This window comes from Anas platyrhynchos, chromosome 5, assembly GCF_047663525.1.
Source record: "Anas platyrhynchos isolate ZD024472 breed Pekin duck chromosome 5, IASCAAS_PekinDuck_T2T, whole genome shotgun sequence".
NCBI lineage: Eukaryota > Metazoa > Chordata > Aves > Anseriformes > Anatidae > Anas > Anas platyrhynchos.
The window spans coordinates 41,543,545-41,568,849 of record NC_092591.1 but is presented as its reverse complement, the minus strand read 5'-3'; the positions used below and the strand labels follow the sequence as shown (position 1 = coordinate 41,568,849).

Genomic DNA, 25,305 nt, shown 5'->3' with positions numbered 1-25,305 from the left:
TAGCATTTACAGGAACCTTACTTTTCTAGAGCTGAGTCATGTGGCTGAGTAACTGCGGAATTTATTTTAGACTGTAGCCAATGCATTTTTTAGCATCTAAAAGAAAATTAGTAGACAAAAAGAGTTATTTTTAGTGCTAGTTTGATTGTGGGCCTGTCAGCTTTGGCAATGCATCTCTTTTATCAAGCTGCCACGATACCTTGTTTTGTTTTCAAGGCAAAGTTTGATTAAAGACCGATTTCAGGAAAGATACTCACTGTGGGTGTTAATTAGTGCTTTCTGGACTCTGCAGGGTTTAGCTTATGATCTTTTTCACTTACTAAACCCTGTAATTCAAATTACATGACGATGGGAATGAACCAACCCCTTTCTATTCTTCTGAAGGCTTTTGTTTAACTCAGCCAGGAACAAATCTTTGTCCTCTTCTTCCCTAATATGGAATTCTATTTTCTGTCTCTTCCTAAACAAAATTAAAAATAATACTTCACGTCTAAAGAGAGTTTTCAAACTAATGAACTGTGCCCCATCCTCAGAAAATATGGAGTAGATAAACTTTGTCATCAGTGGTGCCTGAGTATAGTATACATCTTAGGAAAAACAGGAAAATATCTATTTCCCTTCCTATTTCTCTTATATTCTTCTGTGAGCAGAGTACTCTCATTCCATAAGAGAAGGTCCCTGGCATTCCCCTCCCTTCTCTCAGACAATCCTTTTGCTGTCATGTTAAGCAAAAGGCCAGCTACTAGCTCAGAAATCTTAGAAAAGTAGTTGTGCATACTAGTTAGCAGATTGAGGTGAGTTCATAACATAATATGATTAAAACAAGGAACTATGCAATTAAATATGTTCAATTAAAATGCCATTGAGTTACTATGCAAAAATAAACTTAGAAAAAGTGCAGCTTAAACCAAAATCTGGTACAGAACCTGCAGAGAAGAATACTCAGCTACACAGGATATTTGAAACTAGACTAGACAAAACATGAAACCACATACAAAAGAGAATAAACCTGTGAAGGATTAGAGAAAATGACCTAAAATGATCCACCGCTGTTTTCCAGAAGACAGACTGTAAAGGAGAAGAACTGAAGCTGTACAAGGTAAGATATTTAAGCAGAGTTCACGAATACTTAAATACCGTCCTAAACAGCTCTCTCCCAAGGACACGCTGTCTTCTGAACTTCCTCCTGTATTTCTAAACTTAAACTTAGCTTAGTTTGAAGGCTGGTATGAACTTTTCCTGAAGCTGTACAGTGTGACAGATGCACCACACAAGCTAAGGATGTAAGCAAATCAGGCATCCATAATCACTAAATGCATTTTTATACCAATATTTATAACAATTGTAATTTCAATCTCAAATGCCTCCCCTAAAATAATTATGTGCCACATAAGTCTCTTCGGATATACAGACGTTACCTTCCAAAGCACACGGTACCAATCAAATTAGATATGTTATCATGCACATCACTGGCACGACAGAAAGAAATGTGACTCTTCTAAAGATAAACAAATGTTGCTGAGCTCTTCTGCACATTAGTTATGGCTATTTCTCAGCAGAAAGAATTAAGATTTAGCTACCACAATAATTCTTTCAAGCTGCCGGCTATAGTTCAGAAAATAGCAGAGCATGAAAACTCATTGCTTTGTGTTTTCCAGCAGCCTGCTTTAAGCAGTGTCCTATATACAGGTTGAGAATCAGCCTATACAAGGTTATAAATGTACACTTTTGTTTAAAATGTCATTACCCTTCTGCACTAAATAAAGAAACACTTAAATATGCCCTTCCAGTACTCACAGTGAGGTCTAAATATAATTTCAAAGAGAACGGAGGACTGAACTTTCTGAGTACAATCACTGGGGGAAGAACTTGCACTTTTTCTAAAACCATGACAGAGTGCAAAGATCACAAGCCTGTTTTTTCTGTGTGCTATCTTTCAACCCTGAAACAACCCAGTCTCTTTAAGGGGTGGATGGTTATTGAACTTGTATGCCAGATGTGTTCAAAGTCTCTGGGGAGGATGGGCTATAATGACACTAAGTGGAGATGAGTTATGAGTGGAGACATTATTACAAACATATAAAACAGTAAGGACCCATTTTTCAAGTAGCATCTGAGAATGCATTTCACAGTATGTGTAAGCACTTGTTTGCTCATATAGTAATCTGAATGTGCCTATGTGGACAGATAAAACTGCAGGAATCACTGGAGGCTCATGCACACATTTTTTTTTTTTTTGTATGCAGAAACAGAGGAATGTGCACTTTTTTTTTTTTTTTTTTTTTCAGATTTATTGAAAACTTGGTGTGAAAATGATCAACTGCAACAGCACCTGTGCAGTAATTATGAAACTTGCTTTTTCACCTCTTGGTCACATTACAGCTCCTGACTTTTGCCCTGCAGTCCAAGAGCACTGGATGGCACAGATTCGCAAGCTGTAGGACAGTTGGTAGCTATGCCCTCCAGGTAAGGTTGGGAACGCTGTTGGGGCAGTGTGTGTGGGAAGCTCGGCTGTGCCTGCTGGTAATTCAAGAACTTTTATCTTCAGGGCCTGTCAATCTGGCACCTTTCACAAGTGTTAAATTCACTTAAGTATATTTTTTAAGAAGCTGTCATGAGACATACTGAAGCAAATATGTCCTTCAGTGGTTACACATGGACTCAGTTGTAACAATGTTTGTTAAGTGCTTTGACATCCCCAAATGATATGTTTGGTACAGCTTCCACATTTGTTCGTTTATTCGAGTCTGCTAAATAGTCTCTAAAAAACCAATGGGTTTAAGAAATATCTGATTGGACATGGTACATCTAAAATGCCTGACCATGAGAAGACACTTATTTAATGACTGGACATACATCTACTGGTGGGAGATATGGTAGAAAAGATTTCTAAAAAGGATTGTGGTAAATGTCTTTAGGTTGGGTACAGAGAAGATAACATGGTCCTCGCTTTATGTCAAATTATGCTGTGATTGTTAAAAATACCACTGATGGAATAAGTATTTTCAGTTTCAAGGCCAGATTCTCAACTCTTGTAAACTGTAGCCATGCTAATTTACACCTGCTGAGGAGCTTGCACAGTAGATCACATATTTTTATATAATATCACGTGCAAACTAATGAGGTTATTTCTAGATGTTTACTGTTGGAAAGAGCTCTGAAACTTTAAATCAATCTGCTGCACTAATGTAAACAACTTCTTGCAACAAAACTAGATAAAAGGGCACTGAACATGTTAAATACATTATTAGGTCGATGAAGATCATTCATATTGATCCAGGTCTGGCTTCACAGCACAGTTTAATCAAAGCTGCCTGGAAGAGGTAACAAAGAGTGGTCATAGCACTCACCGCCTTTCATCCTGAGGTCACTGATTTAATCCTAGATTGGGTCTAGAAATGACTTAAAATTCATTATTGCTGCATCTGACAACTTATGTGAAATTGTGTGGAGCAAGCTAAAAAGAAGGGTAGAGAAATATTTAGATTAGGAATAAAATCCAGCTGCTGTTCCAGACAGGAAATTCTGCTGCTGGAGGTTGCTGTTGGCCTATCCAGCGGTTCACAGGCTCCTGATAGCCACACAACACAGCTACTTCCCTTCGATCTGGCAGATTTACATTAATTGGATTTTTACCCCACGTGGCAGAGGCCCAAGATATCAGTACCCTGTTATTCCCTACAGTCAAGGAAGAAAACGAGAGAGATAAGTCTTTTGTTCCTCTTCATGGCCTCCAAAGATGACAAATAAATCTCACTGCTAGTGCTTCCTGTGTAATATGAGATCCTGGTTTGTTACAGATTTGGGAACAGGAGACTGGGAGAGTCATTCAGCTGTGTCAACCGACTGTAACACGAAAGAAAAAGGTCTGAAATTTGGCCGTGTAATGATGTGAGCTGCAAGTAATTTCTGCTCTAACTTGAAATTGTTAACAGCATAATTTATAAAATCCTTCCACAAGACTTATGCGTCATTTTATCTGGCACTGAATAAACACTAAATAATGAAAAGGTCTACCACGAAGAGTTTAGCACCACCACAGAAAATACAGAGCTTAAAAAGGAAAGTGTGGCAGGTAGAAATTTGGCAGGTAGGAAAAATGTGTCAAAATTACACATGATTTGTTAGTGTAATTTTTGGAAAAGCCGACAACGGTTGCCAAACTCTGACCCACCACACTTCTTTTCTTCCTCTAGAGAGCACACCACTGCTACTAACGCTTACTAACAGCAATAAAACAATGGCCAAGAACTGAATCATCATTCTGCTGGCACTGCTTCTAGATTTCTGAAAGCTAAAATGGCACCACAGTAAAGCACTGCTGCCTGCATGTGTCCCACCTGCTCTGATGTTGAACAACTTCACTGTTCAGAGGCCTTTGCCATTCTTCCACCAACAGTAACCACGGGGGTTTATAACAAGGTGTCTGAAACTTACTTGTGAGCTTGATGCCAGAATAGCCTATCACAGATGTCAAGGGACTACACACCTGACTGTCTTATGAGTGCTTGATAAACGTTATAGTATATTTTACACAATTTATCACAAAAGGCTACAGTGAAATTATTACATAAATATATAATAAAAAACAAAAAAAATATTTAATCACCAAAATACATGCATCTAAACACCCATTTTTAAAGACACTTTTAGGGAAGGGCTTTTGGATTTATACAAATTGCACTGCCTCATCTAACTCTTCTAATTTTTTTGATTTATAGAAACATGGACAAGAGGTAAAGTACACAGCATAGTCTCACAGGGAATGGAAAAGCTGCCCAGAGCTGGCCCACAGCTCAGGGGCTCCTTGTTCCAGTAGGTGGGCCAGCACCCACAGATGAAAAGCCCATCGGCAGCGCTGAGTAGGTCTCCTGTTTGCACACTGGCTCCTTTGAAAGGAATTTCTAGTTCTGGAGCTGTAAGCCACAACTCCACCAAAAACTATGTTAGTTTGAAGAGACACTGGGTTAATGAAATTACAAATTCTTGGAAGGAAAATGGATGTCATGCTTTAACCATGCTTAGGAAACATGAGGTGTGAGTGATGGAAAGATGACCTTTTATCTTTCCCACAGAAAGAAAGCTAACCTATAAGGCACAGGGAAACATACTTTTGATTTATCCTTGTGCTTGCCTTCTCTCTTAAAGATGTGATCTGTGGTATGAGATTTGGTTTTAACAATGTTGCTGTACTGCTAGAGGGAAATAAATTGTTCAAGAAGAGATGTCAGTTTTAAAGTACAGCAAAGATGCCCACGCAGCCCTCTCCTTGGTCAACACTGATACTTTATGCCATGGGCCTTAACTTGTCAGGGGACATCATACCTTCTGCATAACAGGACACGGTCGTGAGAAGGACAGGCTATAGAAAGCCATTAAAACCCATTCACAGAGCGCCGGTATTCTCCTGGAATATCATCACTGTAGTGGTCTTATTCATATTTTCTACATTACATTAGACTGTGTTACACCATTGCCAAAAAGATCCATTAGTATCAGGCACATTTAATTTTTCTTTTGCAGTAAGTAAGCTTATGTGGATAGAAAGGAAGGCAACAAAGCATGCTTGGCCTAGCTGAAATTTTGCCAGATCACCTTGTGGGGCAAATCAAACACCTATAGCCTGCCACAAGAGCCCCTAGGATCATTAAAGCCCTAAAGAATCTGTTAAGACAAGAAGGTGGGATGTGAAAATACTAAAGGCTTTTTATTATTATTATGAATATCGAACAGGTTTCATTTCTGACTTACCAAGAGCAAGGAGGCAGAAGAAAGGAAAATTAACTGGATCTTATTATATATAGATATATATATATATAGTCAGAACTTCATGCTAAATATATTTGTGTTCTCCATATTTCAGTTGGTGTTTTAGCAACTAATTTAGGCAGCTGCAGCACTTTTAGATCTAATATAGTCAGATCTAAAGTTACGGGTACCTCTCTTTTCTGTAAACAATAGAACAAAAGAAAAAAGTCATAATCTATTTGCTTAAAATATGAACTTGGTTGTTTATTTCACCAGAATTCTAGCTTTCTCTCAGAGGAAACTTGGATGTTTGTTCTATCCTATGACCTTTTAGGTATTTTCTAATTACTGTCACATTCCTGCTCTGATTTGTTTGTAAATTATAAATCTGATTTTACCTTGATTTTTCTTAAACCGCTTGCTACAATCCTTTAGAGAAACCTACTCACAGTTTCATTCTTAAGGCCAACTGAAGATTTACAATATGCTAAACTGGGCAAAAATTCTGTAGTAATCAGCACAATATATTTTATACTCCATCATAATCATTTTTCTGGCTCTATGTCGATATAACTTTTTCTGCTTTTTACAATGGTTTACAACTTAAATAATTTAATACAACAGTTGTTATATTTTTATTGCAAGCTTATAAAACTTGTACCGTAAGTCTCTTCCATGCAATATATTAAACAAAAAAATGACAGAGAAGAAGGGGAACTGATGATTACTAAAACTGTAATTCAGTCTCGAAGTACTGAACGTGTCATAAAGCACTTCTGGTTCACTTGCATACAGTAGATCTTGTCAGAATTTCTCAAATGAGCTACCTCTTCATATTTAGTTCTTCTTACCTGTTATTTTAATGTTGATATAAGAAAAACAACAATGATTTCACATTTCAGACAATGTACTGATGGTCCAGGACAGAGCATAAAGTACCCAGAGAAAAGGATGCCAGTGCCAGCTCTACCCCTGAGTTGCTGGAAGTCCTTGGGTTCTTTTGGCTCCAACAATGTGTATCGAGCTGTACTTTACTGAATTTTGCAAGGGCTGCCAGTGGTGTAAAGACAGGAAGACATCTGCTTAGGTCTCAGGGAGGACCTTTGTGTCTGTTTTTTGTGTCTCTGAGCAACTGCAGTTGTTGATGCTTCATAAAATCAATCCCTGAATTTCAGACTTTCACTTTTTTAGAATAGAAATAGTACTTAGCTGCCTTTGTATAATGCTTTGAGATCACCTGAGGAATAATTTCATCTGCCTCAGGGTATCTGAGTTTATGTAAAAGAAACCATTTCAATGCATCCCCCAATAAGACATGTTTAAAGTGTATTTTGCAGTTTACAGACACACTTTACAAGCTTTTACAGACCAGGGGTTCTGTCCACATCTACAAAGTAGGTCACTGTATATCCATAAGAACATACAAGTCTGCTACATCTAGAACTCTTTTGCTGGTAATCTATATTGAAACAATAACTATTGAAAAAAATATGTCAGAAGTAAATCTTGCTGACTTGAAAATTAAACATTTATTCCTATTTCTAGAGTGATCACTCATATTTTTGAAACTGAGGATAAAAACTACAATTAGATGTGGTACAGATTCTTTGTGATCTAGTGCAGTAAACCATTTCTGCACAAAATGCATCACAGAAAACCTCTTGCTGTGTTGAGAGCTGTACCTCTGTGCTCAGACTTTCAACAGAAAAGAAGGCATCCCTTGTTGAGGGATGTCTTATTGCTTTTATCTTACAGAAGTAAAATATTTCAATTTCTAAGGACAGGCTTGACAAAAATCTCAAGAAGATATTTCTGATGGGTTGGTGAAAATAAAATACGTAATTCCTCTAAATCACTTAACTGCATGGCCTTAATACTGCTAATACAATGGCTGTTTTCTTTGCCTAAATTGTTAAGATTTCTTAGTAAAAATAATCTTGAAACTTCTAAGAGATCAACATATCCAACTGAAAGATAAATTTTGCTATTTGTCCAAAAGTCTGTTAGAAGAGCAGACACATAAAAATTTGTTTCTGAATTGCGTTGCTATGATTTCAGCCCCTACCTACATGGATCCCTCGCTTTGTAGAGTGAAAGATCACAGATGCCTGCATGCTCTCCGAGGTATTTTTTTTTCAATACTCAAATATGCCAAAATGAATAACAGTGATAAAAACAGAATTAGCACCTACATTAAGCAGTAAGACTTTATGTTTGTTTCCTTCCTTAAAATATATATAAAAAAAAAAAACAAACCAACAAAACACAAAACAAAACAAAAAAAAAAACTTGGAAGACAATGTATGTTTACGTACCCAAGAACCTTCAATAAAAGTGCCTGGAGGACAATAGCTCAGTTTATTTTGAAATCTACCTTTCTCCTCCTTATTACATATCTTAGTTAAGGTATTTAGCTTTGTATGTTTATAACTACAAATATAATTAAATCAAGCCATCTGTATTACATGATGGATTTCATGAAATACATTAAGCTCCCCCACTCCAGAGATGGTTGCATGCTTGATCATTTGAATAAAATTCGATAACAGATCAAAAATGTGCTGCATGTAGTGTTATAATTTCTATTTATTGCCTATTAAACCTGAAATTTATCTGTCAGAATACTGCTCCCAACAGAATGATACAATCTGTGGTTTTGCTTCTGTAATCCTTTACACTCACAATTCCAGGACTAAAGTTGGATGTATAAGTAAGAAATAATTTTAGATGGTAGGAAAAACTAAGCTTTTCACAGTACAAGAAAACATCTCTGTAATTTTAATCACTACCTCCTCAATGCCAGCCAGATAAATCAAGATCACAAAATACCTAAAGAATGAGCTAGTTCCCATATGGAAATGTCTAAAAGTCATCCATTACTATTGCCACTTTTCCATATAGCAGACAATGAAATCAATATGCTGTACTGGTTCGGTAAATTTGTCTCTTAACAACTTAATAAAACAGTGATCTCCACATAGTCTTTCCGTCCAACTTTCATAGAAAAAAAATGAGAATATTAAATGCACTAAGATAGGGAAGATCTGCTCCATTTGCTCTGCAATGATAATCTTTTACAAAAGAGGATTTTTATTATTAATTCTTTGCCTTCTGGGGATATTATAATTTCCTAGAATGTAAAAATGCCTTAAGCACAGCAATTTGCTGAGCTAGACTGAATTTCACGATGTTTCAAATGAGCTGATAAACAACTGCATAATTAGCAATTATTAGATCAAGACTGTACATTACAGATATACAAGTGAACCAGCCAATGGACAGACAAGTTGTCGATACTGCTTTTAAAACTTTGAGTCAGTGTTATTCTTTGACGTGCATCATAACATTTCTTTTAAAGAATTAAATACCACACTGCTTATTTATTTATTTATTTATTTTGAAATGCAGATTATTCTATCAACTAAATCCTTGGGATCTTAATCATTGAACACATCCCTCTATGTGTGAATAATGAAGAATATACAGGCTGAATATATTTCAAGTGCTAAAAGTGATTAGAATGATTTTTTTTTTAAATTAAATAGTTACAAATCAATTGGATAAGCATGCTAAACCCAAGACTTAGTGTATTACTTAAGCCTTCAATTCTGCAGCTCCTTAATAAAATACATTATTTTATCTTACAAAATAAAGAGTGCAATTACATATACCACAGAAAAAGTAAAGTCAGGACCTGGGCATTTGTTGTTTATATATGTCATTTTTTGTCAAGTTGGTGGAGCGTTGTTCGGAAATGCGGCAGCTAGATTGAAGAGACAACACTAAGAGGCTGTTTGAAATGTATCACAGAATCACAGAATTTCTAGGTTGGAAGAGACCTCAAGATCATTGAGTCCAACCTCTGACCTAACATTAACAGTCCCCACTAAACCATATCCCTAAGCTCTACATCTAAACATCTTTTAAAGACTGCCAGGGATGGTGACTCCACCACTTCCCTGGGCAGCCCATTCCAATGTCTAACAACCCTTTCGGTAAAGAAGTTCTTCCTAACATCCACCCTAAAACTCCCCTGGCGCAACTTTAGCCCATTCCCCCTCGTCCTGTCACCAGGCACGTGGGAGAACAGACCAACCCCCACCTCGCTACATTCTCCTTTAAGGTACCCATAGAGAGCGATAAGGTCACCCCTGAGCCTCCTTTTCTCCAGGCTGAACAAACCCAGCTCCATCAGCCGCTCCTCATAGGACTTGTTCTCCAGGCCCCTCACCAGCTTCGTCGCCCTTCTCTGGACTCGCTTAAGCACCTCGATGTCCTTCTTGTAGCGAGGGGCCCAAAACTGAACCCAGTACTCGAGGTGCGGCCTCACCAGAGCCGAGTACAGGGGGACGATCACCTCCCTAGCCCTGCTGGCCACACTGTTTCTTATGCAAGCCAGGATGCCGTTGGCCTTCTTGGCCACCTGAGCACACTGCTGGCTCATATTCAGCCGACTGTCCACCATCACTCCAAGGTCCTTCTCTGCCTGGCAGCTCTCCAACCACTCATCTCCCAGCCTGTAGCTCTGCTTGTGGTTATTGCTCCCCAGGTGCAGGACCCGGCACTTGGCCTTGTTGAACTTCATGCAGTTGACCTCAGCCCATCAGTGCAGCCTATCCAGATCCTCCTGCAGAGCCTTCCTACCCTCGAGCAGCTCAACACACGCACCTGACTTGGTGTCATCTGCGAACTTACTGAGGGTGCCCTCAATGCTCTCATCCAGATCATCGATGAAGGTATCAAAGAGGACCGGCCCCAGTACCGAGCCCTGGGGAATGCCACTCATGACCAGCCTCCAACTGGATTTGACTCCATTCACCACGACTCTTTGGGCCTGGCTATCCAGCCAGTTTCTAACCCAACGAAGCGTGTGCCAGTTCAAGCCAAGAGCAGCCAGTTTCTTGAGGAGAATGCTGTGGGAGACGGTGTCAAAAGCCTTGCTGAAGTCAAGGTAGACCACATCCACAGCCTCTCCCTCATCCACCCAGCGCGAGTGAAGTTACTAGATGAGTTTTTCTCTGAGAGACATAGAACAGTTAATTTGGCTGTTTTCTATAGTGACATGTTCAAGTTTCAGCACTGATCTAACAGAATGTACATCCATTGAAATGAATGGCATAATAATTATATTATATATATTTATACAATATGTTTAATTATTTTTAATTGGTACATTCAGGATCCTACTTTACAAGAATTTATAGTGATTCACCAATATTAGTCATAAATCTTACGATTTTTAAAACATGAAAGTACTAATTGAGAAACACTGATTTACTCCAAGAACAAACTCTATTTTAAATTTAGGATGGAGTTATTTGCACAAAATTTAACAGTTTAAAAGCTAGACATCTAAAGAAAAACAGCTCTCTATTTCAAAAGATTATTAATCCCATTGCATGCACTATAGGATGAAGGGTCCTTTGGAGGTGTCTGTCTCCCAACACAAAGAACTTAAGCCATTTGGTTAAACAGAACAGCTAACTTTTAGGCAGTTAGAAGAAATTAATCTTACCCTAAATGTCAAGGCAACTGTGAATTGCATCATTCCTAGTTATAATAGCAACACTGAATTTAAAATTGATGTCTGGTTAATTGAGATATTACTGCAGGCAACTTCATTGCATAGTCCCTTGCATTAAATGATCACCTAATCCTTCCTATTATTCCTGAATTATTCCTGAATGGCTTTCCAGTCTCAAAACATTGGTTTCAAATGAAAATATAATAAATGTTCATAAAGGACAATAAAACTAAAATGTAACACTTGTAATAACAGAATGGTTTAGGCATGCTTTATTTAGAGTATACTGCCATCTGTTTGTCTAGTAAACTTTTCCTTGTCATTTCCATTGCTACAAAGAGTTTAATTTAAAAAATGTGCAGAATGCAGAAGTTTGCTATTCAGTGTTTCTAGCCTGAAAAAAGTTTTAAAGGAAATAGATTAGCTGCCTTAAAGCACCTATAATTAGAAAAGGAACTATACAAACTGGAAGCTTCTTACTCAGATCTGCTATTTTGTAGTCTGCTTTTCTTATCTTTGTAACTGTGAGAGCATTTCAAAATCCTTACACAAGTGATTGGTCTTTACATTTATCATTGCTGCAGAGCTAAATTTAGACTTTTGTCCAAGCTTAATTTTAAATGTTGAAAACAAAGAAGCTTTTCTTTGACAGCTTAATTAAAACAAAGGAAGCTATTTAAATCTGCCCAAGGACATGCACGTCAGTCGTAGTCTTAGTGGTGACACTTGGTGGGCAGTATGTAAATGAGGTAGTCAAATGCATCATATAAAAATTGTTATGTATCAAGCACATCACATACATACTGTTAGATAAGCTAGATGAACATGCTTTTAGCCCTGGCAAGCCAGATTTAGCTAAGACTAATACACTGCTCTAGGGCAGTGTAACTGAGGGCCACTAAGTACACCTTAATCTGATTTTTGAAAATAAGAGGTGGTACCTCAGTGAAACCTCTCCCTACCTTTACAGGCTGTCTGGCACAGAATCCTCACAAAGCACTGTTTACATATTTAAAACTGGATTGGGAATAGTTTTGTGTGGATTACAATTATCAGCATGGTTTAGAGAGTTCTCCTCTTTAACATACGCTGTCTTCTATAGGCATGGGACTCTATAGTGCTGATTTTAATACTGACCTTGTTAGTCTGTTTTAGGCAAACACTAATTAATACAAGAAATGCAAAAACAAAACAACAACAATCAAAGCCAAAACAGTGTGGAAGAGAATTAAAGGAAATAATTCTGACTCCACTCTAAGTCAAGAGAACACCGACAATTGGTAAAGTTTTCTGGTACTATACCAACTCCTAATCATAGCCATGATTACCTAAAAAAAGAGACTATACTGGCCGGTAGGATATAAAGAAATTAACCTCACATAGCCTGCTATAGTGGGGTTCCCCATGGCTCCATTTTAGGACCAGTCCTCTTCAATGTTTTCATAAATGATTTGGATGAAGGACTTGAAAATTTTTTGAACAAGTTTGCGGATGATACCAAATTGGGTGCAGCTGTTGACTCTGTTGAGGGTGGTGAGGCCTTTCAGAGAGATCTTGACAAATTAGAGAACTGGGCAATCACCAACAATATGAAGCTTAACAAGAGCAAGTGCTGAATTCTGCACCTGGGATGGGGCAACCCTGGTTATATGTACAGACTGAGGGATGAGTGTTTGGAGAACAGTCCTGCAGAGAGGGATCTGGGGGTTTTGCTCAACATCAAGCTGAATGTGAGCCAGCAGTGAGCCTTGGTGGCCAGGAGGGCCAACTGTAGCCTGGAGTGCATCAAGAATGGAATTGTTAGCTGGTCAAGGGAAGTGATTGTCCTGCTCTGCTCTGTGCTGGTGTGGCCTCACATCGAATGCTATGTGCAGTTTTGGGCATCACAGAATAAGAAAGATATAAAGTTGTTAGAGAGTGTCCAAAGGAGGGCAACAAAGATGGTAAAGGGCCTAGGGGGGAAGACATATGAGGAGTGGCTAAAGTCACTTGCATTGTTCAGCCCAGAGCAGAGCAGGCTGAGGGGAGGCCTCATAGTGGCCTGCAGCTCTCTCATGAGGGGAACAGGTGCTGAGCAGGTGCTGAGCTCTGCTCTCTGGGGACAGCGACAGGACCTGGGGGGATGGCATAGAGCTGGGACAGGGGAGGGTCAGGCTGGATATCAGGAAAATATTCTTTATTGAGAGGGTTGAAATGGCTCCCCAGGGAGGTGGTTACAGCACTGAGCCTCCCGGTGTTCAAGAAGCATTTGGATGATGTTCTCAGAAATATGGTTTGATTTTTTTGGGTGGTCCTTTGGAGACCCAGGAGTTGGACTTGATGTTCCTTGTGGGTCCCTCCCAACTCGGATATTCTGATTCTATGATTCTAGGAACAGACAGCTGGCAGTCTTTGTTTTTATTTCTCATTTCATTCAAGACCAAATAAGGATCAATTAGAAACAGGTATTTCAATCTTGACAGTTTTCTGTCACCTTTGAATCAATCAAATGTCTTCTATATAAAGTCAGCCAGACAGAGCAGAGCAAAGCAAAGCTGACAGTAAGAAATACGATTTAACTATATGCAGTACAATCACATTACTAAGTCTTGATAATGCTCCACTGGTTATGCTAGTATTACTATGAATTCTTAGGGCACAGCCTATATAATTCTAAAATTAGCCTAATATATGCAATGTTTACAAAGTCTGTTCTAAAGCATTATTCTCAAAAAATGCTTCATTTTTACTCTTTGATCTTTATCACAGCCACTAAAAACGACTTTAACAAGAAAGGCTTAATTCTCTCATACTAAGGCCAGAGTATATTCCTTTATTTATATCTACATGTAGGTTCATTTACTTACAAAGAATTGAAGTTCCAGTTATCCAGGTCAGAATCTACCACTTTCAGCAGTGCTTCACGCATATTTTGTAAGCGAAGCCTTTTTATTGCTCAACAGTATGTCAGCTCAGTAGAATGAAGTATTTTCTATAGCCAACACATTGTTAGAAAATAAACCAAACTACTGAATCCAAGTTGTCAAAAGAAAAAGAAATATATGTCCAGTCTGGTCCATGGCACCACTCATTAAAAAAAAATAATAGTAACTTCACCTTTGCAGGGCAAGTAGATGTGTTGTATTTCTGTATCATTTGCTTTAGAGTTTACTGTTCTATTTCTAATATTACTGAAGCATATTTCTAATATTACTAAAGCATATTTTTAGAGGTGATAGAGGTGAAAGGGTACTGTGGCTTGGTGCAGACACAGTTCATTAATATTTTTAATTTCTTAAGTTTTAAAAAAGAGGGCAGCTTCTCAGGAAACTAACACTACCTAAAAATTGACATTATATATTAGATTTTGGTATTCTTAATTTTTCTTTTCAATTCTATGCCATGTTCAATGGAATTTCTAAACTTTCATCAACATCTCCTGTTTTATATCCTGCTCATTATTTCTCTCCAGACTAAAACCTCCTGTGAGGAATAACAAGTCCTTTTCTTTTTGGAACCATGTTAGTTAAATCACGTACAAGTCAGAATTATCTGAAGGTGATGAGCAGATGAGACAGAAGGGAGGAATATAGTCCTCAAAAAATAATTAATTCAAGAAAGCATTTGTCCTCCTGAGTGACTGTGTTTAAACTAGTGTCAATATACTGTGTAAGAGATTCTTTTAGGATTGTATGACACTTACCTGTATTAACTTTACTACTTACAGCTGTTCCATACCTTACAGACATTAAGGGGGAAAAAAGACAAAGTGGCTCTTCTCTGGCTGTTCTAAAGAAATTGGTTACTGAGAACAATTCCTTCCCATTGACTACTTTTTCTTTTTTTTTTTTTTTTTCATTTTGCCGCCAGTTCTCTTTTTTGTCTTCTGTGTCTCAGTGAACTTTCATCTCCCACTACCACACTATTATTTAGGAGAAAAAAAAGCTCAGTTTAATTTTAAAGAAAAAGAAACAAATAAAATCAGAGCAGAGATGGTGAATAGCCACAGCCACTAGCACAAGCTTAACTGTCAGGAGTAAACCATATTTTTCATCTAAACATTTAATTACTAATCCACAAACTATCACTAAGTTTCCTACTTGTTTAGCAAAACTAAAGTCTTATAAAACCATGCCAACCTTAAAAGCTATCAATAATTTTTAACAGAAAACACACGTTTCAAGTCCAAAACATACAAGTTTCAATAACTAATCTAATGATTATATTTTTCACTGAACTATAATTAACAGTGAAGTTTGTTATCAGTAGACAAAATACTACCTTATATAATGAGAACACAAAAGAACCAAACCCAAAAAATCTAGATATGTCAGAATAATGGTAATAAAAAACAAGCTTAATGCTGTTCAGAACAATCAGTACATACTTTTTTTTCTATTTATTTTTTTTTTCAGAGCAAAAGGAATTCAAAGAAAGGTGCAAAGGTCTGGTTAAGAAATAGAAGCCAACAGCACATTACGCAATTATGTTCCAAGTTTAATTAGAGATCCTGTGGCAACACAAACTGTATACAGAAAAAAAAAAAAAAAAAGTAAAAAAAAAAATAGATTTGAAAGACTTGAAAGACCGGAGTGTAAAAAAGGCATTATTTTCTCTAAAAGAGATTGTCTGACCTGAAGAAAATCCTGTCTCCATTAAAGTCAAAGGACATTTTACCACTGAATTAGGTGAATTCAGGTTTTCATAAACTATGTTAATTTACACCTGTTTACATCATCTCCTTTTTATGTCTTTAATCATTCTGGAATCTGCACTCCTGTGTAGAAGGAGAGTAGGCTGGAGAAAAAAATTGGCTAGAATTCAGGAGATTCAGTTCAATTTCTGTCACAAAGTTATTGAGAAAACCTGAACAAGTCACTATCTCTTTTCTGTCTCCTTTTCTACAAAATACAGGTGATGATACTAAACTCCTTTCTGAGGAGCAAAAGAGAAAAACATGCTATAGCTAGGTGTATCTTTCTATTTACTAAAAACACCGCTTACTAAATTCCAACAGGACATACCCATGTGAAGGCACAAGAGGAAAAAAACCAACTGGGAATTTTAGAACCATTTGCTTAATGAGAGTGTATAGGAAAGAAAAAGAAAAGTTGATTGTAGACTACCAATGTCTACAATGGTGTCAGTTATTAAAAAGATTTCATCTGTAAACACATAACTATTAAGGAAATAGTTCAGGAATAAAAGTGGAAGTTCATCATATGATTAATATGCTTAATAAGAAACAGTCAGAATGGTGGAATTTTTACTTGCAGGTAATTCTTTGCTACAGCAGATTGTTCACTACCCTGGAAATGTCACTAATGACACATTTTATGAATTTTCCACAAGCTCTCCATGGATAGAACACTGAGCAAGATGACCATATTTCTGTAATCACTAACAGTTTGAACTTACTACAGTAGTAATATATATATATATATATTTTTGCCCACATCCTACAAATGGCTGTAAACTTTCATTTGGCCTTTCATTTTAGCTTCAGTCTTTCAATCTGTGTGAAAGGTCCCCTGTGGCTACAAGTTCCATCCACTTAAGCAGAAGGTCATGATTATGCTTTTAGGGACAACAAATGGCTTTAGTAAATTTTAGATGAATTCTGTTCCTTTCCTGTTCATTACTTGACTTTTTACAGGATTTATCTAACATAAAATCTGTGATCCATAAAGAAGTCAAGCAACAACAATCACAGTCAAACAGCTTTAAGTCAACCCAGTGAACTAGTCAACTCCAGTTCACAGCTACAGGATGAAGCTTGGGGGTTGATCAAGAAAGTTACCTCAAACACCAGATTAAAACACCCTTAGGAGCTTTAAGATCATGAAACAGATTAATGAAGCTGATGCAATTAATTCAAAACATGCGGAAATATTTGGCCTTTAGGAGGAGATAAAGATTCATATCTGGTCAAAGAACATTTATCAAATGAGCTAATATGGAATTGTCAGTTTGCGAACAGAAAAATACTAGTAAAAGGAACAACTATTGCTGCAGGAACACCAGTAATTGTGCAAAATGTTGGCTAAGGATTACAGTGTATCTGCAAATCTGCTTTTTAGTAAACGTGAACAATATGGATAAAGTTCCGTAAGAACTTTAGAAAGAGCTCTAATATTGAATCCAATCATTTCAGATGCAGATTTCATCTATTTCCAGTCTTGCGATTTACCTTGCAATTATTTGAAAATCAAGCAGAGTTGTTTCATTCTGATATAATCTAGCCCTCGCAAGAAAAACTATTCAAGAAAAACATGAGATTCCTGTGGGGAAATGGACAGCAGAATAATAGAAAAGAAACAGTTTGTTGAGTACATGATCCACAAGTGTAGGGCTAAAAATTATTTTCTGTTATTTGATAAAGTGTCTCCAAAGTAGAATTCTGGAATATTAGAAAATGATTTTGGAGAATCCTGACCAGCAATTGCCACTGCCTATGTCTATTTCACGAACACAAAGAACACTTCAGATGCTAGACACTGTGAAGTAAGAAGAAGCCAAAATGAGTTTGCCAAGCTCCAATTATACGTAAATGTTTTGCTTGAAAACTGAATGACATATAACATCTTCAAGACAGATTTCATAATACTAGAAACTTAAAATAGCCTCTAAAATCAGAGTTTGAATTTCAGCTTAAGAGGAAATATCTGAAATTTCATAAAACTTCAGAATTAAAGTGTTAACAGCCTGCTTAGCCAAATGATGAACACATTAAAAACCTGGAAAACACAAAATAAACCCAGTTTATTTGTCCTTAGCAAGACAAAGGTAAAAAGAAAAGCATAATACTTATGTTAAATAAAACCATAAAGGGTCTACATTTAAACCTTAGTTAAAACAGTATGATGAGATGTAAAGAAGGCAGGCCATTTCTCTCTAATTATATCATTTCCTGTTTTTATGGTCTCTTATGTTGTCAGGATGCTATCAGAGCTACATGAATGATGCAGAAAAGTTTCACCAAAAATCAGCAACTGAAGCTATATTTTGGCAAATTTTTAAACGTATCTTACAATAACATGGAATTGTGAAATATGTTCACCTGATTCGTGTCAATGTGGAACAATGCTAGGGCCTCATAATGAAATGTGACCTTCTGTCTTACATACCCTTGTATAAATAACCACATGTCCAAGAGAAAGAGTGGTTAGTGTATATAGTTCTTGTATCTTGCAAAAGAATGGTCTAGCAGTTCGTGTTGATGGAGGGTTTGAAGGGTAAACCTTGAGACTTGGGTCTGGGAGATAAGAGAATAGGGGAGAGTTTTTTGAGATAACTGCTGACTATTGCACAAGACACAACTTTCTGACATCTGGCCCAGAGACTACTAAATAAGGAGAGGGGGGAAGCTGAAGAACGACCAAAGGACAAAGCCCGGGAGGAAAACTACAAGCCTTCAGTACGAGCGACCCCCAGAGGGACCACCGGAGACTGATATGCATGTGTCCATGGGATGGTTCAGGTCCCAGGAAACTAATTATAATAACCCTGCCTTTTCCAAAAGTGGTGATGAATACGTATTAGCCTAGGAGCATAAAACCAGCCGCCTGATGTAACACGTGTGCGTCTTGGTGGAGCAGAGACTCCTGGCACGCCCAGCACTGTTTGCTTACCTCTATTCATTTAATAAATTGTAAACTTTGATTGTAACCCTATTTGGGACTTAGTCATTTATTACAGAATCAACATGAAAGGAGACTACCCTCTGCAGAACAAAGCCCACTTAACAAATTAAAATCAAGCTTTGGACTTCACCATGCAAGGCATGACAGTCATAATCACTGACTTGCATGTTGCTTCAGAAGTTCTCCAGAAGAAACTTTCATTTTGCTAGGAATCATGATTCTGAGGCAAAGCTGTACTACTTCTCTCCTACAGCAAAGATACACTACTCTGGCTGCTTTCCACATCTCTACTTTAAATGGAGTCCAGCTGTCTCCATGTAGTGATCTCAATGGCAATGAAAGATGCATCTGTTCACAAGACACATAAGTATTTCATTGTATCAAGAGCCTAAAAAGGGATGTTTTCTCTTTGAATACTTCTTTTCCTCCTGCTAACAAAAAACTGTTCTTTTAAAAATATTAACAACAATCAACAGGATGTGATATGTTTAGGTTGGTGTGAGGACTGTGTGTGACCTATCAAGTTTCTTGTGTTTCTATGCTACTATTTTTCTTCTGAAGTTGGGCTAAAGAAACATATTAGTGGCTCCCAATTTAATAAATAACACCCAGTAGAATCCATGCTGTGAATTTCTGTATTCATGGTTTCCTGCTACTAACCATATTTTCAGCATAGAACAACATATTTTTTAAAACTGAAGCTTTTACTTTATTATAATACTTGCTGTATTCTGGTTTATGTCACATCTCCTTTTTCCAGATCAAGGAACTTTAGACTGCTGCCTCTTGATTCTTACATTGTTTTGTTGCAATTTGTTCATTGTGCCTGCCTTCAAGTTTCATTCTTTCAGCTGTTCTGAAATTATTTTGCAATTATGTTAATAACATAATTGCCATTATTTCCAATAGATTGGGATTTCATTTTACCTAAAAGACAAAACAACAGTAGCAAATGATGTTGGTGTTCAGATTGACTTGATTTTCAGAGTTCACATTCTCACTATTTTCTGAAATTTGGGCTTGTTGTACGGGTCTTGGTGTGTGATATATCAGAATAAAGATCATTCTTTGGATGAACTAGAGACTGCAGTCTCAGTAGAATCACTCTGTTTCAAAAGGCCTTGCCTCTAGTTCCATAGCTATTCCTGGCTGGTGTCTGATGCTCTTCCATCAATGCTTGGACAACTTTTATCTGCGTGTCAGAAAGATTAAGTTTTCCTACATTCTTCTTTCATGTGGCATTTATTTGTAAGTCTTACTGTCTTCCAGAAAGTGTATTGTTTGCTTTTTTTCTCTGAAATGGCATAGTGGGAGGAACTGACTGGATATTTTTAAATTAAGATAACTATTTGAGATTTCCTAGCCAACTCAATGCTAAAAATATACGCTCTCTTATACCAAATATTCTTTAATATGACACCAGTGTACCCTGGAATGGGTAAAGTCTTTTTAGTATAATTATTGACTTTGAATGGGGATGCTTTATATGCTGAAAAGTTCTGGGATCCTTTTCAGCCTGTCTGTAGTATATTCGTAAAACGTGAAACATAAAGAACACAGGGAAAAATTGTAAAAGAACATTATAATCCGCTTAGAATAACTCCCACCTAACACCAAACACCAAAATGTTCCTTCCAATTAATACCCATCAAAGACAGTTTTTTTAAGCAGCATCATATGGTAAACTTAATGTAGAGCAAGCATTGTAGCACTAATCTCTGGAGCCAGGAAGTATTATCCAACAAGTTTCCTTTCAAAATGAAATCTTAATATGCTTAAAATTTTTGCAAAACTCCTACATAAAGTATTTCAAACAAGTTAAGCAAAAAATGACAAGCATTATTAAACAACTAAGGTTTCCATAACTGAATTTTTAAAGGTATTACACTATCATAATAGCCAAAAACAATCACACACACACACAAAAATATTTGAATTTGGAAGAACAGTAAATGTAGAAAGGCCTAATCTAAAGATAGAGATCCTGATTATTTATATAGCTGTTATAATTTGAGTAACCCAAATAAAATAGTTGATTAAATCACAGCAGGTATGTTACGCTACATTTTATGAAAGAAGAGGATTCCAAGTGCATTCTATGTAGTTAATGCAAAGAAAAAATAGAGTAATCAGCTAAATTAGAACGTATTTATCTTTATGTATCTAATTGTAGAAAATGCCTTAGGCTGCGTTCAATTAGTCATACTCTTCATAAAAGTCTGGAAATGACAAGATCCCTTGACAATTCTAAAATTATGTAGTTATGCCCAATAGATGAGCAATCTCAAAACAGATTTGATCTCAAACCCCTTTCTGAAACAAGGCAAGCATTTCAATGAACTATTGCTCTTCAACATTTTCATTACCTAGTCTTACTATAGTGCTGCCTCTAAACAGCACCTCATTTTGAGGGTTGCTGAGTATCTGTAACTTCAGCCAAGAACTTCAGGAAAAATAAAGCTCTGTAGTTTTACCATCTTGTGTGAAGTTACCAAGTCACTTACTCCTGTGCCACAAAATAAATAAATAAATAAATAAATAAATAAATTGGTATATCTCAAATAGATTTACATCTATAAAAACAGCATATGGGTGATATCCTTAAGGGTAAAACAGGTGAGATATGTTTATTCTTATGCCTAATTTCAACCTAATAGCCAGTATACTGAATTAACATGTACTAAACAGAATAATATAATTAGAGAATAGATTTTGTAATCAAAAATGTTTCCTTTATTGTAAATGAGGTGCTATTTCATTATGTTTGTTTGTTTTCCTTTTTTATAAGGAACAGATTCTATGAAAAGTTGATGTACTTTTACCTTATCAAAATACATCACTGGAAGGATGAATAAAGACAACTCAGTACTCTCTAAGTATCAGAAACAGTTATCTTGAGTATACTTTTTTTTTTTTTCCCCATCAAATGCTATTTCCCTTTATCTAATATGCTATTACATATTAGATAAAGGGAAATAACTTTGTTTTTGATTAAATTGAATTGCCAGTTCAAGGCATGACATTACTGATGATACAAATTATTCAACTTCATAACAGGCTTTATCATTATCAAATGAATTAGACTCTGTAAACACACTGGTTTTATGTTGTCATAAGAAACACTGCAGAGAGATCACAGCCCGTTGCTAATTCTCATTCTGAACTTGTATGAGTTCTGTTAAGGATGGAGATGGAAAGAAAAAAGGACCAAAGTGCATGCTGAAGAGAAATTAGTTCAAAAAAAAGAAAAACAAACAAATAAACAAAAAAAGCAAAGAACCAAAGAACCAGTTCTCTTTCAAAGATAGACTACAATAGGAAAAGCTTGCTTATTGGGTTCAGTAATTATTATCTTAGTAAGGAGTGGGTGGTAGTCATCTTTTGCAAGAGTATGCAGTATTAGTGACAGAAAAAAGCTTTTTTTTTTTTTCAGAATCTTTGGTAAAATTTTCAACCAATTAATTATGATTTAATATATCATAGAATACTTTTGGTTGGAAAGGTTCTCTGTCATTAGATCAGTTTGCTGAGGGCCTTGTGCAGTCAGGTTTTGGAAACCTCCAAGGTGGAGGGCAGCCTACATGAGCACACACTGCTCTTGTGGAAAAAAATTGTGTCCAACTGGAATCTCTCCTGCTGCACCTTGTGACTGCTGCCCCTTGTCTGTGCACCTCTAATACAAGCCTGGCTCCTTGTCAACAACACCTGTCTAGGTAATGCAAGACTGCCATTTGGTTCCTCCCCAGCCTTCTCTTCCCTAAGTGGAACAAAGCCAGTTCCTTTTCTTGTATCTCTTATATGTCATGCTTCTAACCATTTACTTTAGTGGCTCTTCTCTGAAATTTCTCCATTTTGGTGATCTCTTTCTCACATTCTGGGATGCCACAAGAAGAGAAGTGGTATTCCATTTGCAGCTCCTTCAGTCGACCTGCTGGCTACACTCTTACCATGCAGATATAAGAAGAAAGAGAAAGAATATTCTAATTTGTTATGATTTACAAAAATTACCTATTCTCCAATTAGCCAGTGTTGATTTATGTGTAAGTAGAAGTGCCTAAAGGGACTATGTTATAAATGTACTCTAAGTGTCAATGAATTAGATCTATTAATTGGATTTTAACATAGCAGATCTGATGCCTTACAAGTAAAAGCAGAGGGAAGTCCAAAGAAGGAAAAATTAAAATAAATAATAATAAAAAATTCCTAGCTTGTTTTTTCTAAAGACAGCAATTTTCTCAATGACACCTAATAACCTTATGCTATTTTAAACTGAAATTCACCAGAAGTTTCAAAAGAAACAGACTATTGAGAGCATATATTATGCATTGTCCAATGATTGACTGCAACAATGGCAAAATACTTTCTTTTGATGGATAGTTACAGCTATTTTGTAGGCTTAAAAGTTACAGTGCATGTGGCATAAACAGAAAAAACTTTTCACTTTTTCTTGTTGTAATAGCTGCATTATATCAGATAAACAAAACAACAACAAAAATAAATCAACCCAAGGCCCCAACCTGTTAAATGGGTGGGAAGTGGTTGAACAAAATTACAATACTTTTATGGATCCTAAGCATGGCTTTTATATATTTCCTTCTGAGTCAGTGTATGACTGTATGACATTGAGTGGTATTCCAAAAACAACAAAATCCCCTTCATAAATGCATGCTGAAAACATTTTAAGCAGAGGACTGATTTCATAGACTTATAGAATGGGTTGGGTTGGAAGGGACCTAAGGTTCCAACCGTACACTAGACCAGGTTGCTCAGAACCCTGTTCACCCTGGCTGGCAGGGAGGGCACAACCACAACCTCTCTGTCAAGACAAAACGTATTTGTGCTATGTCTGAAAATTAAGACAATAATCATAAAGTGGTGTCCTTCAGACCAGTTTCCAGTAGCAGTTCCATAGAACTCCTTAGAGGTCTCTAGAAATGAGACCAAAAATGTTGGCATGTTTAAACAGTATCAGAGAAAAACTTTTCATGTAATTGTAAATCTTAATCTGTGACGTGTCATTAAAAACTGAATTTGTCATAAATGGTTTCTTGATAGACAGACAGAGCATGTATGCCTCATATATTAAACACCAGATGATCCAAATTTGGCAATGACTGAATGCTTGATGATATTTTTGTAAAATACTTTCATAGGTGCTCTCTGTCAACAAAGTACTAAACAAAGTTTCAAAAAATTCATTTTGATGTTGCAGGAGGATGCTTGCTCTTTATGCATTTTAGGTGAATATACAAAAACGTATGCATATATGGACAGACCATGTATACTTGCACCTGTCTAGAAGATAACAGTTTTCCAGAAGACTGTTAATCTGTTCAGATTCCTTGTAGAGCTAATTACCAAAATTATCCCTTCTGACTCATTACAGAATATATTGGTTTCTCATTCCATAATCAAAAACTCTTTACATCTACTCTTTCAAGATCTTCACCTTATAGCCTACTGTTTTTAGCAAATTCCAATGTTTATTGAGATAACTAATTAAATAGCATCAAGCAGCAAAGCCACTGCCTGGATTACCATAAAAAAAAATTGCTTCTATCTTCTAAACTGATTAAGGGAGGAAAGCAAATCAGGTTTACACATCAACAAGTTTAGGAAATTCTTCTTTATGATCTATGACTTTTTCTGCAAAACATCTGATTTATGGCAGGTCCATTTTGTCCCACTGGTCATGGCACGTAAATCTTCAACAGGAAAACTAAGAAGTCCACACAAATAATTACTTCAGTTAAGAACTCAGAAGTACTTCAATACAATGTGAAAACATGACAGGGAACAAAGTGTAACCTGTAAATGTATTGCAGATTTCAGTAGCTGAAATTTGGAAGAATTGCGAGGTTGTACACAGGTAGCTTTAAAACAACCTTATCAAGAGATTTCTAGTGTTATGTATTGAAGATAAAAAGTGTATATTCTAGATCATTTTTGGGTCAAGCAATTAAAGAACTTGCTTTCATTTAAAGTTTTAGCTAAGATTTTTATGTATGGCTGTGCCATACAAAGCCTTTAGATATCACATGCTCTCTACTTTGAAGAAGAAGGTGTTCTAAATTTTCTACTTGGCCTTGGCACCAAGTGGTTGAATTTTTCTCAGTCTAAGATCTGTGCTCTTAAAAAATAAATTTCCCATCCTAAAGGACAGAAGGCAGCTGCCCTCTGATTTAATATATTTTAAACTGCCTCACAGGCATAAAACACTTTCCTATGCAAATTCATTCAAGATGCAATATTACTATTAAAAAATAAATAAAATCTGCAAGTTTTTGATAGAAGACAAATAAATCCTTTCTCCATTATCTTATGTGAGACCTTCACAGTGACTTGTAGAAGGTACAGTAACAGCCTTGAAAACAGATACAAAAACTTTCAGCTTGTTAAGAGTTATTTAAT

General features: G+C 36.5%; 1 protein-coding gene and 1 long non-coding RNA gene across 3 annotated transcripts in view; one reads left to right on the top strand and one right to left on the bottom strand.

Moving 5' to 3' along the window:
• Positions 1-25,305, bottom strand: part of DPH6 (diphthamine biosynthesis 6) — a 196,472-nt gene that overhangs the window by 5,226 nt on the left and 165,941 nt on the right. Inside the window, exon 15 of one of the 2 annotated variants that reach the window (XM_072038918.1) lies at positions 19,623-19,821. The exons of the other annotated variant lie outside the window; for it this stretch is intronic. Coding sequence (XP_071895019.1) covers positions 19,757-19,821 — 65 coding nt within the window. The 3' untranslated portion in view covers positions 19,623-19,756. Of the gene's footprint in view, positions 1-19,622; positions 19,822-25,305 lie in introns of those variants that run through there. 2 annotated transcript variants of the gene reach the window in all.
• LOC140002652 (uncharacterized) lies at positions 2,212-10,515 on the top strand. The gene is made up of 4 exons (XR_011809740.1): positions 2,212-2,466; positions 3,801-3,866; positions 7,807-7,872; positions 10,298-10,515. It is a non-coding gene; the product is annotated as an uncharacterized lncRNA (long non-coding RNA).